General features: G+C 38.9%; 2 protein-coding genes across 5 annotated transcripts in view; one reads left to right on the top strand and one right to left on the bottom strand.

Annotated features, from left to right (window-relative positions):
* ctxn1 (cortexin 1) overlaps window positions 1–4,607 on the top strand; it is a 46,320-nt gene extending 41,713 nt beyond the window's left edge. For all 3 annotated transcript variants that reach the window (XM_030132133.1, XM_030132134.1, XM_030132135.1), the window contains one exon: window positions 2,654–4,607. In XM_030132133.1, coding sequence (XP_029987993.1) covers window positions 3,844–4,227 — 384 coding nt within the window. In that variant the 5' untranslated portion in view covers window positions 2,654–3,843 and the 3' untranslated portion in view covers window positions 4,228–4,607. The remainder of the gene's footprint in view (window positions 1–2,653) is intronic.
* A 3,925-nt stretch (window positions 4,608–8,532) lies between these two features.
* fbn2b (fibrillin 2b) overlaps window positions 8,533–16,974 on the bottom strand; it is a 151,155-nt gene continuing 142,713 nt past the window's right edge. For both annotated transcript variants that reach the window (XM_030132057.1, XM_030132058.1), the window contains 8 exons: window positions 16,376–16,501; window positions 16,164–16,286; window positions 15,747–15,863; window positions 15,098–15,226; window positions 14,254–14,373; window positions 13,095–13,326; window positions 12,840–12,993; window positions 8,533–11,235 (listed from right to left, as the gene is read on the bottom strand). In XM_030132057.1, the coding sequence (XP_029987917.1) occupies window positions 10,858–11,235; window positions 12,840–12,993; window positions 13,095–13,326; window positions 14,254–14,373; window positions 15,098–15,226; window positions 15,747–15,863; window positions 16,164–16,286; window positions 16,376–16,501 (1,379 nt within the window). In that variant the 3' untranslated portion in view covers window positions 8,533–10,857. The remainder of the gene's footprint in view (window positions 11,236–12,839; window positions 12,994–13,094; window positions 13,327–14,253; window positions 14,374–15,097; window positions 15,227–15,746; window positions 15,864–16,163; window positions 16,287–16,375; window positions 16,502–16,974) is intronic.

Raw genomic sequence — 16,974 nt, 5'->3', positions numbered from 1 at the left:
TCTCTCAGCTTCCTGTTTTCAGCCCACATTCTTATTTTTATCTTGATATGTATTCAACTCAGTTTTAGCCTATAAGGCACTCTTCAGAGAGACAATACTCTGCAAATTACTGTTACTTAATCACTGCCTTTCTGTCCTTTTTTCCTTTTCTGAATCCATAGAATTCACTTCAAGTTTCAAAGTACTTAATACTTGTTCTGTTGTCAGCCTTTCTCTTCCCATGCATCCACTTTTTGCCTTTATCTCCTCTGTCTTCCCCCACACAGTGCACTCTCCATATCTCTCCATATCACTTTTGTCAAAGCAAATAGCCCAGTCACCACTCTATTCAAATGGTGAGCAGGTAAAAATGGTTTGCCGATCAAATTTCTTCAAGGATTTGAAACCTGGTCTGCCACATGAGATGTTATTTTAGATTATTAATGAGGTTCCAAAACAGTTTGTCTTCCCTCCCATCATGTGAGCAGAAGGAGTGAAGGAGGTCAGCAAGTGAACAACTGGTGCAGTGCAGTGCAGTGACAAATGGTCTGATGTAATGGTATATCAGTGTTTATAATCATGCATTCATTACTGCTAATGTGGCCCTAATGACATTATAATCTGAGCACTAATTGAGTGTCATTACAGGAGATGCTGGTGTCCTGTATTCAATCCACAGATGGCTAATGTAACTTTAACTGACTGTTTTTTATTGTGCAGACGGTTGTAATAATCACATCATATGATGAACAAGGAAGGAATGAATCATCTACTCCATGTGGTCCATATCACCAACAAGAAAAAATATACTTTATTTGTATTGTGCACATACAGAGAGTGTTTTTTGCTTTTGAAAAAAAATGCCCATATTTTTTAAGTGTTGAGACCCAATTTATTTATTTTTGTCCAAAACTCAATTTCAGCTGTCATAAGTAGTCCTGCATAGTCAGACCTATCTGACCTGTCTTAAAGTGTGACACCACTAGATGCTGCTCCAAAAATCAATATTTGTTTTCCTTCAGGTGTCATTCTGGTCTTAATTATTTTATTTGAACTTTCTAATAGAGTATTCTGGTGCATCTTCTATAATAATAATAATAATAATAATAATAATAATAATAATAATAATAATAATAATAATAATACTTTACTATTATTATTATTATTATTATTATTATTATTATTATTATTATTATTGTTCCATCAATGCAATTTTATGTCAGATGGAAGGCTGTGATTGGCAACGTGTTGCCTGTGACTTTCAGAGCTTCTATTTATTCAATAAAACATAGTTTTACTGGGCAGACTCTCTAGTGTAGTTATGGTTACTTACTTACATTAGCAAGAGTGACATGTATACCGTTTTACCTACTGGGGCTGCATGGTGGCACAGTGATTAGCACTGTCTCCTCACACCAAGAAGGTTGCAAGTTTGATTCCTAATTGGACCAGTGGCTTTCTGTGTGGAGTTTACATGTTCTCCTCACGCTGCCATGCCATGCTGACCTCTCTTAGTTTCTCCAGCCACCAAAAACAAGAAGGCTAGGTCAAGTTTCAACAATCAGAAAACATTTTTGATTAATGAAAATCTGTGACATGGGGTATATTTTGTACAGTCAGAAAATGCAGACAACTTAAATTACAATATGTTCAATACATATTTATTTATTTATACAATATGTACAATATGTCCTTGATCCACAGTGCCATGCCATGTCTCCCTGTTGTGTGCGTGTGCGTGTGTGTAAGTGTGTAAGTGTGTGGGCGTGTGTGTGTGTGTGTGTGCGTGTCTAGTATGGAGGGTGGGAGGGAGGGGTTTTCTTTGTAATTGTTATTCTGTTTTTATTGTGTAATTGTTTTTAATTCTGTAAAGCACTTTGTGTTGCATCTGTGCATGAAAAGCGCTTTATAAATAAAGGTTGATTGATTGATTGATTGATTGATTGATGTTGAAAGGTTGTAAATACGTTTTTTTTCTGGTGGCATTAAAGTGCTGTATTAATTCACTATTAGTCTGGAATAAGGAAGAAAAGTTCTCTGTTTGGCTAGTTTGGCTAACATCGAACTCAGACCTAAAGTTAGGGTGACCTTATTGGTTAGGGAGCATCTGATTTCTGTATTTCACATATGGCTAAATCAAAACATAAACTATATCAGTTTAAGCACGGCTCAAATGTAACTAACCATACGTTTAAAATGAGTCACTGGTTACTTAATTGATACTTTTGGGTGGTACCAGATGCAGGATACAGTAACAGTGTCTTTGCAAAATGAGGGGGAGTTAGTCAAGGTATTTATTATTATGACTGAATGAAAAGAAACAAAACCAACACATAATAATGTGTCTTGGTCTAAACTTTTTTAGTGTGTAGTTGTGGCTTGGAGGTTGTTGGTCTTTAACATAATATTGAGGTTTTTGTGGATGTAACATGCAGTTTAATGTAGGATGAAGATTGATGCCCAGTGGATGAATTATTCCAAACCAGACATTTTACAGGTCGCTGTTACTTAAATGTTCCAACTAAATGTAATCTAATGCAGAGGTAATGCTGGTAGTTATGTTAAACAGGTTGGGCTGTGTCTCTCCAACCATTTTATTTCACAAATTAAAATGGTTAAGGTTTTATTAACTCGTCCCAGTGCTTTTCTAATATGGTGCCTCTTGTGGTTTCAGGTGGCGATTCAATAGGAGCTGCAGCCTGGAACATCTGGTGATACAATATCTGATGGCCTCCCTTTGCCATATCTGCTGAAGACTACTGAAAACTAAACATCGATTATGTGTCCAGTCAACTGACACTTTCATTCTCGACTGACAACTTAACACACCTCCCAGACACTAAATCACCCTCCCAGAACTCTCTCCCTCATTTTCTACCTCGTGTTATGTCTCCCCTTGTCAAGGAGGGTGGTTTTTGAAGAGCTCATCCCAAAGGGGAATGGTAAAGGGGACTTATTTAAACACTTGACAGCTTTGACCCACTTATCAACTAGCCACGCAAAGGGGAAAACTTTGCATTTAGCAGGAAACAACAGCAAAGTGATGCACTGCTTTATATTCAGGGCCATCAATCCACTGACCTCCTGATCTAATTAACGACACACAGACACATCAACTCAAAGCAACAAACACACACCTGGTGTTGCTGCCTCTGCAGATACTTTAAATAGTATTTTACTTGATTGTGTGTCTAGTTCAGTAACACAAGACAGATTGTGCACACATCTACACACAAACACATTCATGTGTGCAGGTGTACATGACCAGGTGATAAAAATCCATCTGCACACAATTTTCTCCCCATAAAGAACCGTGACCTTGACTGTGATCAGACAAGCATTAACAAGAAGTGCTGTCATGTCCTGTCTGCTCTGATTGAAAGTGAGAATTAGAGCTGATGTGGCACGGCGGCCCTGATAAATACTCTAAAACAGTGATTGCCTGAGGGTCAGTTCCTTAAATAGGAAGCGGTGGAGCTTCATTAGACTGTTTAGTTTGTTTCTCAAAATGTGTGACGCTAAAAAGTAGTCCTTGGTTGTTGGGAAGTGTGTGTATGTTTATCTTTATCTGTCACATTGTCAGAGATAATTAGGGCTAGACCTGTACGGGTCATGTCACTTTGACTGACCTCAATTTGACAAAATAAATCGGCCAGCAGAGGAGCATGTATATAACAAGACACACAACAACATAGACACATAAAGCTTATGTCTAAACATGATATAAGCCAGCTCCAGTACTCTGAGTTTTTTTGTCTTTTACCTCATAAACAGGGGATATATAGCTGCTAAGCTTCCTTCCTCTTTAGCTTCTTAGCCAACTACCCAGTTTCCAGTTTGGCCTTTTCCTGTGCAGGGCCCCTCATGAACACCTTCCCATCATTCTCCACACCTCCTCCCAACACACCAACAATCCAGTCAGTGTGTAAGCCCTGCCTACGGGCCCCGTGGAGGATGAATGATGTGCCCACACTTGACTACGAGTTGCTGCTGTCCCCGGCCAGCTCCTCCCTCACCGGCAGTCCTGGCGGTGGCAGCAGCAGCAGCCCCCCTCTGGCTTTGGTTGGGATGGACACTGAGCAGCGCACTGCCTTGGCCTTCGTAGGCCTCCTCATGCTCTTCCTGATCTTCCTGCTGGTCAGGTGCTTCAGGATCCTGCTGGACCCCTACAGCCGCATGCCTGCATCATCCTGGACTGACCACAAGGAGGGGCTGGAGAGGGGTCAGTTTGATTATGCACTAGTGTAGACGTTTGTCAAGGGGGCATGGAAAACAGAACATTATTAAATTGCACACACAAATAGAATCTTTTAAGCATAATTTAATTTAGATGGACAGTAACAACTTAATATTGTGACTGCACTCTGACTCGGACTTTACTGGCTACTGGTGTGTATTGCAGTCGTGTAGTGGTGTGTAAATATGTGAGGCTGCAAGACCCTTTGTAACTAGAACAAATGTGTTTTGAGGCACAATGACCACCAGAAACCCAGACAGCCAAACACTCATCCAGGTGTTAGATTGCAAAGGACTGACATAACTGATTAAGCTGCCTTAACCTGACCTACTGTACTAGTCTAACATGCTACCACATCCAAACACCCCATTAGGGTTTTTGTCAGTACATAGAGACTGTCAGTACAAGTCTGAAAACCTACATTGAGCCACAATTTAGTTGATATTATCAGTGCATTTTTTTTTTTAAAGAACTGTGTATTTCATGTACAGAACATTGATACATAATGAACTTAAAGGTTCAGTGTGTAACATTTAGGGCGGATGTAACTGCAGAAGTGTAATTGAATATACATAATTACATTACATTGATGTATAAGATAAACTGTACATAGTGACATTACCCATTGGTTCATAGACTGAAGCTTTAAGATGGCTAAAGAGGACTGAAGTCTTGATCCGTCTGTCCATGGGACCTAACTTGAAAAAAATATGAATGTGATCATAGTGAGAGACCAATCATTTTTTTGATCTTGTTTGAATTGTTCCACCATTTACACATATCATTAGCCTCATAGCATAATTGCCTAAGTTATATATTTGGCCAAATTGTAATATCTATGTAACTTTACTCTCCTAATACTACTGATTCATTTTTCATCATTGGCTATGACCTGAAAAAAATATGACTTGAGGCTAAAATGGTATGATGGTCCTGAATGATCCTTTTTGGTCAATTTGTTGATGAAGTCTGAATTTTATGGGCTACAAAAGTCATGCTTTGTGGCAAAGACAGAAAAGAAACATCTAATTTTATGTTAAACAGTTCAATGTCTTTTGTCGCATGTGATACATGTCACCAAAATAGACACTGCTCTGGCGCAGTTTACCTCTATCTTTGAGAGTGAAGTAAAAAAAAAAAAAGTATTTAAAAAAAAAAGGCCAAAATCAGTCCAGTGTTGTCATGTTAAAGATGCAGAGACATCTGAGCAGATCATTGACAAAAACAGTTATGACAATGCCACTTTCAGGTGTAGATTCCTCCTATTTATATAATTTCACAGCCAACAGTTTTGTTAGAAATGGTGACTTTATTGAATTATCAATTATTACATAAAATATTCTTGTTTACTGATAAACATTAATCTAAAACATTCATAGGTATGAATGTGTGAGTGAATGGTTATTCATCTATATGTCAGTTCTGTGATCAATCAATCAGTCAATCAATCAAATTCTATTTATATAGCACCAAATCATAACAAAAGTTATCTCATGACACTTGACATATCGAATTGGTCGAAACAAGACTCTAAGCCAATTTACAGAAACCCAACAGAATCCTCCAGGACCAAATACTTGTGACCAGTGACAGTGGTGAGGAAAAACTTCCTTTTAACAGGCAGAAACCTCAAGCAGACCCTGACTTCTGGAGGATGGCCGTCTACCTTGACCAGTTGGGGTGAAAGAGAGATAGAGATAGAGATAGAGATAGAGAGAGACTGGTGGAGAGAGGGAGAAGGGGGGAAGTAGGGAAGGCACATGGATGCAATCGATGCACAGATAACTGAACTAGAACTGTCAAAAGTTGATCAGCTGGTGTTAGTACAATTACTAAAAACCAGAACAAAGGTCCTTGACTGTTAATACTACCACTACATAACAAGTATTAACAGTGGATATACTACTACTACAACAGTTAGTACAAATAATAGAAACCTCTACCATCTATGGAAGTATATGATAAACACTATCACAACTATATTGATAAGTGAGTGATGACGATGAAGGCAGGACAGAGGCAGGACCAAAGCAGCAGGTCCAGAGTTGGTCCACGGAAAACCTGTGATGATCCTGGGAAAACCTGTGAGGAGATAAAGCACAGAAACTCCAGGGAAGAAGTCAAGTCAGTAACATGCATTCACTGGGGCGTAAATAGAAGAGAAGATTAGGAGAGAAAAGGTCCAGATGAGTCTCCCAGCAGTCTAAGCCTATAGCAGCAGAACTAAGAGCAGCCTGAACCACCTTAACTATAGGATTCATCAAAAAGGAAAGTTTTTAACCTACTCTTAAACACAGAGATGGTGATAGCCTCCCGGACCGAGGCAGAGAGGCGGTTCCACAATAGTGGACGTGATGAACTGTCATCACGTCCAGGGCGCATTCTGCCTTCACCTATAGGTGGTTGGGATAGGCTCAGGCAATGCGCCTTTCATGATGGATGGACTGATGGGTGGATGAATGGATGAACGGAAAAATCTAAAATGCTAACATGAACAAACATTGCTAAGTTGCGCTACGAACTTGAATACTGAAATTAAACGTCTGAAAATTTCATATACTGTACAAATGCTCTGACTGTTTTGCTACGATAACTTCTTAACCACAACTACAGCAGAGCTGCCTGTCGGGAAACAAAATAGGGATTGTTTAACAGTTATTTCCAAACATTCAACTCAAAGGACAAAAGACACAACAGGTAGAGGTGGCAGTAAGCTTTCATTCATAGTGACCACACTGTAGTAATGTATGCATAATTTTAATAGGTGAGTTTTGTAAAAAATAAATAAATAAATAAAAATCACCACTGTGCTCTTGTTACAAAGGAGGTAATTAGCACTAGAGGGCAAAACTGTATTTTGTACCTGTCTGTAAAAATTATTATTTCTACTGGAAGGTTGAGCATTTTGACATAGGGGTGTCTGTGGATTGACTCTCTTTTGGAGCCATCCTAAAAGCTACAGTGCTTCATAATTTTTTATGGTCTGGGAAAAAAAAATGCATAATTACCTTTCAGCTTATTGCAGCTCATGTGGTCTGATAGGACAGATTTTTGCATCTATTCATGTGATACTATTCACTGTGTTGACATGACACAGCATGAAGTATCAGGTCATTTATCTTTATATTTAGTCTTTTGATTTGGACTGAGATGAGAGAGCTGCATAACGAAGGTGTGTATTTTCCTGGTGATTCTGGCTCCTGCATCTACAAGTGTCTGTTTAAGGAACTGCAGTTTTTTGACACATGGAATGTTATATTCACCTGTCCTGGTGGTCATAGTTTGGCCTATAATCAAACAAAACTAAGAATCACTGTTTTTGCAACTGTTGAATGAGAGCTTATACAGACAGTCACGTTGCATTTCCTTGTCCAAACAGACCTTTTTCCTTTCTATATCTTGTAGAAGGTGTCATCCAGCATTCATGTACAACACTGTGACCTATCATGTTTTTTTTTTTTTTACAATTCATATAACGTTAACTTAAAATCAGGGGAGGCAAACATTGTCTCTGTAGAAGGTTTTTGCATTTTTGTGATCAGAATAGGAGATACGAGTTAGTTGCAAACTGCAACTCCATGAAATATTACACACTGAACCTTTAAACGCTAGCGTTTACACTCAAGCAGATGCCCCTTTAATAAACAAAGGTCCATTACAAAGCATCCCTGTGTTCAGTGCTGATAAAGGAGCATAAATCCACGTATTTTTGTGCTTGATTATTGATGATTTTGGAAGCTGAAGCAGCACTGCAGTATCAGATGCTTTCTGAAGGTCCATGGTGGTAGTTTGTGTCTCCATGAAATCTTCTTGTGTACATTTTGTGTGTTACTGTATCTACTGTGTTTAACTAAGAAGCCATACTGAAACTATATAATCTCTTGCAAGTAGAGTTTCTGTTAAATGGTTGTGTCCTTTGCTCTAGTCAGCCTGCCAAGTGTGGTGATGAAGCAAACAGCAACCTTTAGGCAAATGAAAGCTTTATTTTTCTATTCTTAACTCCAGTTTGGGAGGCTGATTTTTGCTATATCTGTCCTTCCTCTTACCGTATCAATCTTTAGACTGTGGTTTTTTGGAGGTAGTCAGGCAGCCACATCTTAGAAGGGGCAAAGCAGGTGGCTTTGCTTTTTTGGTAACAACATATTTTTCTGACTATTTGCTTTGTTTTTTGATACACTGAGTTAGTGAAAATTAAAAGGATTTTCCTCTCCAGTTTCTCCTCTTCTCATTGTTTATTTCCACCATTACCTTTGAATCACTTTTATCAATTCATTCACCCCAAATATTGATAGAAATAAAAACCAAGGATCCAAGACTTAAAAATATAACGCACAATACTTTATTGCCGTTTATGTCACTGGACAAAGAAGTTATAATTGATTGCTCTTATTTTACAGACTGCCACTTTGTGTCAGAAATCTTTGGTTTTGATCATTTAGAATTTGTAAAACACTTCCAATGAAGGTTGATTGTTTTGTCGATACTCAGCTTGTACATGAGGTGTGACCAGGTGATTGTCATTTTAGCTTTCAGTGAGACTGGCATCAACAAGCGTTCTGATGCAAGCAGATAATGACAGATACGTTTCAAGTTTCACACTGAAGCTGAGATACAGTAAGCACACGCAACACACTGCTTTTTCTTTAAACATAGTGGCAAATAAAAAGAAAAATTACAAACTGACAATAAAGATACAAGTATACAAAGGTCCCCAGGTTAGAAAATGGTTATATATTATAAACATTGCCTAGGCTGTAGAACAGTGCAGCAACATTGAATATTCAGAGAAAAACATGATTATTTGGCATCAGATCTGACGGTCAAGTTTCATTCATCCTTATGGGATTGTACAGACAAGTTACGCAGATAATATGCAATGGGAATGTTACTTATCTTTACATGTGATGTGATACAGTTTTTCTGTTTTTTCAACAACGTTTATGACCTTCAATCACAACTTTTACTTTGTGTATTACTTTTTTTTTGGCAGCCTTGACATAAAAAAAGAAAAAAAAAAAATCTACATTTCACTTAAAAATATACAATTTAATTTTCAAGAAGCAAGTTTGATAATAATGGTTTTTCAGCACTGAGACAAAACAAAAGACAAACACAACAATAAAAACCTGGCAAAAAAAAAAAAAAAATTGCAATCCAGATTCAAGACTGCACTTCCTTTGTACAGAGATAGATGGTATTAACTAGCACCTTCTTTCCTCTTTGAGAGGAAAAAAAAATTCATGATAGTTGAATGATGACCTGAAAGATATGTTTTTGTGAGGTTTGGTGTTCACCTGTGTGTGCCCTCAAACTGGTGTGTGATGCATTACAGCTTTAGGTAATGTTAGCATCCTCCATCATGTACCTTTGAGACCATAACTGTGTGTCTCATGGTGTAAACAAGGCCAAGACGACAGAAAGTCACATAAGTCAGATAAAGTCAGCTTAGTCTTATTGTAGATTTATCTACAGCTCTGTTCTCCAAAGGCGTTTCTTTAGTAAACTGTACCAGAGAGAAGTTAAAACCTCTTGACAAAAGAAAAAAGACTTTGGACTCGGGACTCTCAGGTCCAGAATCAGTGCACCTGAAGTCTTTTTCCCTAAAGAACAATTGCAAAACATGACCTGATCGATCTTAAAAGCCTATGAGTTACTCCCTGCTCATGAAGACAGATGCCGAGGCACTCTAGCACCCTCTTTTGTTTTAAAGTGAGCATCACAGCATGGTGTCCACACACGGTGAGAAGTACTGAGCTAACCCCCACATGACAGCACACACATGCAAACACACTAATCCCTGCTGGTCGCTGCCGATGGGCAGGACCGGTGTCGGTCACATACAGTTTACTGTTCCTTGGGTTTGGTGTCCAGCTAGAAATGGACCGCTACAGCCTTGAATAAGAACCTGAAATGCTGTGTAAATGTTGCAGTCCTTCGTGTTTACGATTTCAAAACAAATACATTAAATGACACAATACAATACTGAGAGGGGTGTGGACAAAAACATCTTGTTCCCCAGTGTTGTGATTTATACCGAGATGACAGAGAGGTGAACAAGTCCTCGGATCACCAAGACAGCACCTGACCCCCTTCATAAATCACTTTCTCCCACTAAACAAACAATATATTGTAGATGAACTGCCATCTGCTGTGCTGTGATTTAAATACTACCATACATGATGCGTAATAGGCAGCTTTGGCCGCTCTCAGCACTTCTCTGCTAATGTGTGATTCTTTGCTTTACATGTCTACAAAAGTGCTTCATGGACTTATGGGCCATCTGTGCCATTTCATCTGGACTCGGATACACTAGGAGGACCGTGGTCAAGGACTGGGCAGCTCTTTGTCATCTCCTCCTCTGGCTCTTTCAGTGGAGAATGAGTGCTGGGTCAGAAAGGAGTGGATGAGCACAGGGTATATTAAAAATAAAAACATACTGTATAATACCATGAACAGTAACAAAGTGGTGGTAGAGTCAGGCTGATTGAATCAGTCTTTAATAGCCCTTGATTCCCTCCTGTTGGTGGTAATGGTCCTGAAAAGATGTTGGGGGAGAGGGAGTGTTAGATTAAAGGTCAAAATAAAAGGGGTTCAGGCTTCAGGAATCAGTCCAGGGCAGCACTGGAAGCACACTTTTCAGCTCAGTGCAGGTGGATGTGGAGCTTGATGCGCAGGGCGTCTCCTATCTCCCCTTGTAGGTAGTCAGTGTCATGCTGCTCCTCCAGCTGGTGTAGTCTCCGTGGCCCAAACAGTCGCAGGCTGGTGATCTCTAACCTGTAGGATCCAGGTGGAGGTGGCCTCTTGCCCAGTCTGAGAACGCTCTTGCCATCACGGCGGTCCAGCAAACGGAAGTGTTCGTTAGTGTTGCCATGGGTGATGACATAGCGGATGTGGTGCTCCAGTGGCTGGAGGGCGGGGAGGAGCTCCAGGAGAGGCTCCTTGTTCAGCAGTGACGCTAAAGACAGGTTCATAGGGATGGAGTTCTGGGTGTCCACACTGGCCATGCTCACCACAGGCTCCTGGGGCAAAAAAAGGAGAATGAAGTAAAAAATTATTCAAATAGTGATTCATAAAGCACTTTTAGTTCTGGTTCTTGAACTAGTGCTCTTTGTGATTCTTGGTTCCTTCTAATGAACCACACCATGTTTCCAAAGGTTTTCTAATTTAGGTGGAGTCATTACTGAAGGGTTGGAACATACCACCTCATCCAGCTCCACTTCATTATAACTTTTATTTCAATTTCATAAATTGTTGGGTTTTTTTGTGTGTTCAGGTGGAGAAACTAGCCTGTTTACTCAGCAGTCTCGCTCTTTTTGGGGTCCAGCTTCTGAACTAATACATACACCCATACACATATACATACATGCATACACACACACATACATACGTACATACAAGCATATATACATACTGTACATACACACATATATAGATACATACATACATATGTACATCCACACATACATCCACATATACACGCATACATATATAAACACACACTCTTACACACACACACACACACACACACACACACACACACACACTATATATATATATATATATATATATATATATATATATATATATATATATATATACATACATTACATACAGGGTGCGATTTGTTTGGGGGGGATCAACCCCCCATCTGGTTTTTACATCCCTACTTTTGCTGAATTAATTTCATCCTCTGGGGGGGGTGTACAATGTTGATTAAAAACCAACTGAAATAACAGGCAGGTTGTGACTGACTTTTCTTACACGTATAGCCTACATTGCTGGCACTAAAGGCCCCAACAGAGTTGGACATACTTGACTACACAGACATCCACACATACACAAGGTGGACCCAAAGCAGACGTCGGCCAGACATGTCCGCGCAAAGCTCAATTTATACGACTGCGTGGACATGCATACTTGGTGTCACACAATGTAGGTTGACTTTTTTCCCACTCAAAAAACCACTCAGGAACAGATAGGAGAATTGATAAGCAATTGGATTGGTAAGCAGAATCAACAATGGCATTGATATTGATAAAATCCTATCAGTTCTCACCCCTAGTGCAGATACTGTACCTCTTATGGCCATAAGGTGCCATCCTCAATGCACATTTGATTGTTTGATGCACATTTGATGTTTACGTATTAATATTTAATATTTTAATGTTTCTGCCCACAGGAAGTACATTGTGCATGTTATTTTATTTGTTTTTTTCAAAATATAACTTGGTTAAATTATTTCAGTGTGTGTCTAAGTACATTTTGAACATTTTGAATACATTTCAACAATACTGTGATAATAATGATGACCGTGATAATTTTGGTCACAATAACCGTGATCTGAAATTCTCATATCAATACATCTCACACATACATATACACACACACAAGTACATACATACATACGTAACACATTATGACACAATTAATAGAAGCAAGAAAACAACACTATACCACAAGTATCAAAAACAAGTTGATCGAGATAAATATTTAAAATATGACACTTCCAGATTTAACAATTTACATGGAAATGTTATAAATATTATATGCAAATGGCTTCGCCACAACATAAGCCCAACGCTGCCAGGACAAGTACTGTGAAGCAGATTGTCACCACATGTACCTGATTGATGGCATTTTCATCAGCGTTGCGTCTGTGCCGCCCATTCTTTCCTCCACCGTTAATCTTACACTCATAGCAGGTCTCTGGAGACAGACTGTCATCGTCATCACCGTCGGTGAGCTGGCCCGGGAAGCCTGAGCCTGTGATGCAGTGACTGGAGGGAAACCAGGGAAAGATAGTTCAGCCTGTTCTGAATAAAATAATCAAATGCTGAATCATGAGAAAATCAAACCGTTGAGGTCTGGGTTTCCTCACCCCTGTCCAGCTCTGTAGAACCCTCCAGGACAGCCGCACAGGTAACCTCCATCAGTATTAGAGCAGCCGTAGACACATGGGTTGCTGCCCATAGTGCATTCATTCACGTCTTGGCAGCCACCACCGTTGTGTTCAAAGTCAAATCCAGAGGGACACACACATTTGTAGCTGCCTAGTGTGTTGTAGCAAGAAGCAGAGCCACACACCGATCCTCCCTGACATTCATTTTCATCTGCAAGGACAAAGAAAGATGTAATACAAAACAAAGAGAAGAGAAGGTATGTAGAACTTATACCTTACAAATATATACCGGGTGTCCCATAAGTCTCCATACATAGGAAAAATAAACGTTTCTTGACATAAACCATTTTTATTTATATAATATGCTCTATATGACTGCCATTTTGTCGGGAACACATTTCAATGCGTGTCCTCCACTGCTGAAGAACTATAAAGAAGAAATATACAGAAATACATGTTATAACCATATATGTATGGAATGTATTATGTCTCCTATGTATGGAGACTTATGGGACACCCTGTAGTATGTGGGAAAATAAGTCAGTGTTGCAACCTGTTATTGTACGATAATCAAATGAACTTACACAGCAGGAAGGATTTTACAACTGACAGAAGTAGAGAAATAATGTTTATGAGGTGCATACTGATTGTTCTATGTCAGCTCTCAAAGACTTTGAAGAAATATTAGGTGTCTGATCTCTTGTATTTATTTTTCAGTTAAAGTAACAACTTTTGCTTTGTTCAAAAATGGATGGGTTTACCTGAAGTTATTTAAAATAATAAAAAGCTGATTTTTTTTTTTTTTTTAATTTTTACTGCTAACTCAGATTCATTTTAAAGGGAATTTTTAGTCATTTACTGACTGAGACAAAGAAACTACGATGAGTCAATGCTTAAGACCACTGTGGCCATGTGCAATATGGAGCCTCTGCATCATCAAAGGACACAACTGTGGTACTGGAAACATGAGAATCTCCACTTAACCTAACTTTGAAAGTGCATTAATAGGACTCATGGTTCTCTTACACCAATAGATTCTTTAGGTTTAGCCATATGGCAGTTACCATGACCAGGCCATCTTAAGTTTCTTCATGTTCATTAATGTCAAAATAAAACTCTAACAGTCAGTGTAACTCACCAACACACTGGTTCCACTGGTAGTGCTGCACATAGCCCTGAGGACAGCCACAGCGGTAACCTCCCAGCATGTTCTGACAGCCATGCTGACAGCGGTGGTTACTGCTACACTCATCCACATCTAAGACAATATCCAATGAAGAATTCAGAACCACAACCAGTAAAACCACAGCTTCTGCCACAGTAAGGGTAATATGCACAAGTAATATTCCACCATTATTCCAAATATGAATGCTCCTCAGTCTTGTACTGGCAAAAGATTATGTTTAGTTGAATGCTGTTGTGTAAACAGCACAGCCTGTTGGATATCATCAATTAGACATTTTTCCCAAAAGAGTATTTTCCAGCTAAGACCTATGAAATATGATGATATTATTCTGGTTTTATAAAGATTCATTGACATATTTGTATGTATACAGCATATTCAGAACATGTATGTCATTTGCGGAGACCCTGTTTACAGTCATGCTCTGGTAGAAATGGATGCTCCAATGAAACATCCATATTTTTAGTCAGAATGAGAAACACATCTTTTGTTAAATGTTATGATCTGAACAAATCTGACAGACGGTATCTGAAGGAATTAAAGAGGGAAGTTGAATTCACATCTGCCACCACAGAAAGATTTTGTGAAACCCTTATTTTTAATTGGGGTATGAAGAGCAGCATGTAAACAGGAATATTAGTGAAATGTTCATTTTCATTAGCCGCTTTTTAGGAAACTTACTTTTTTGGGACAAGTGTAAAAACCACAATAATGTGTATATGTAAATGTCACTTCCAGGGTTTTTCAGTAACCCTGACTGAGACCTGCCACTGTCCACATATGTGTTTGGTGTGCTCACCCTCACACTCCAGGCCTGAGGTGTCCAAAGAGAAACCTTTAGAGCATTCACAGTTAAAGCTACCAGGCGTGTTAACACAAGAAGCCCGGGAACCACAAGCGCTGTTCTGAGCTGCACATTCATTGTTGTCTGCAGAAAAGAGCAAAAACAATGATGTTATATTCTAGCAATCACATTTAATCCATAAAGACCCAAACATCCAATGGCAACCAAAATCATTTACTGATATAAACAGTTTAATACCTGTTGATCCACTAATCCTATCAATACATGTAAAATAATTGGTGTAAAGTGCAGTTTGCCATCTTTTCACGGTCATCAGATATGACCCATTTGGACTTTCAGAGGCTCCATATTTACCGTGGAAACACTGTTATCTTCTACAACATTGACATTCACCAGTAAAACCCACGGAGTTGGGTTGAACATCTACACGATCAATAAATTAAATATAGGAAAATACCTGATTTTCACTTTCAAATACAAAACACAGAGCATCATATAAGAATAAATGTTGATAAATCACTGAAGAAAGGTTAAAAATAGAGAAAATTAATTTGGGAACTGCCACAAAAGTAGCACTGGGTCTTTATAGGCTAACTGATGTTCAGAATAAATATATTCTCCTCTATTCTCCTACTGTACTTACCGATACAGGCTGTCTGGTGCTGTGTAAAGCCTGGAGGACACTTGCAGGTGAATCCTCCAATAGTGTTGACACAGAGGAACTGACAGTTATGCTGCTTGGTTGAACACTCATCCAGGTCTTATAAAAAAAAATAAAAAAAAGAACAATGAAATAATGGAGAATGAAGCCTCAAAGCAATAACACATTGTAAAAAGGAAATGAGACTAACTATTTCATTTCAAACTAAACTATGACGAGTAGAATTATAATGATCAATAAAGTGCAGCGATAAATCCTAAATAGAACACTGATGTTTTAAAGGCAACAAGATTACTGCACACTTGCCTATAAAAGAGACAATTACATAGCATCTTGTGTTTTTATAGAGCTATGTCATTACGTAAATGTGTGGGATATAAAAGTGAAGCATCCACGAACCTTTGCAGGTCTTTCCATCTGGCTGCAGGCTGTATCCTCTGGGACAGGAGCACAGATAACTGCCCTCTGTATTTTTACACAGGAAGTTACAGGGCTTCGGAGACAGAGCGCATTCATCCATGTCTGGGAAACAGGAAAGGAATATAAAGTTCAATTCTGTGGGCAGAGATGGTCGTAAAAACGCTGGGGAATTGATATCACATGACTCTTACCAACACATGAGGTTGCAGTGAAGTCAGTTTTGTAGCCCACATTACAGTGGCACCTAAAGGATCCGATGGTGTTGATGCACTGACCGTTCTGACACAGATCTGGCATCACCAGACACTCATTGATATCTGGAAGCAGAGTAACGACTTAGAAAGGGTTCACTCAATGTCTTATACAGGTTCATTATGATGTCATGGGTTCCTTACTGATGGTTTTATTTCAGTTCTTCCTTCTATCCTTCCTTCCATGATTCCTCTCCCCCAAATATCCCCTAATTCTTCCCTCTCTTTCCTGCTCCTTCCTTCCCTCCCTGTCTTTTATCTCTGTCTTTCCTCCCTTCTTCTATTTCTTCCTGTATTTCTAGCTCGTTTTCTTTCTTCCTTCCTTTGTCCTGCCCTGGCTCAATTTCTTTCTTTCTTTCTTTCTTTCTCTTTCTTTCTTTCTTTCTTTCTCTTTCTTTCTTTCTTTCTTTCTTTCTTTCTTATCAATATTCCTCTTTTCCTTCCTTCATTTGTTTCTTTTTCCTAATTTCTCCCTCCATTCCTTCCTGTCTGTCATTCTTTCTTTCTTTCTTCTTCCCTTCCTTACTTTCCTAAAGTAA

The sequence above is a fragment of the Sphaeramia orbicularis genome, chromosome 4 (genome assembly GCF_902148855.1).
Source record: "Sphaeramia orbicularis chromosome 4, fSphaOr1.1, whole genome shotgun sequence".
NCBI classification, from domain to species: Eukaryota; Metazoa; Chordata; class Actinopteri; order Kurtiformes; family Apogonidae; genus Sphaeramia; species Sphaeramia orbicularis.
Note: the sequence above shows the minus strand (reverse complement) of the source record. Positions and strands in the feature narration are given on the sequence as shown.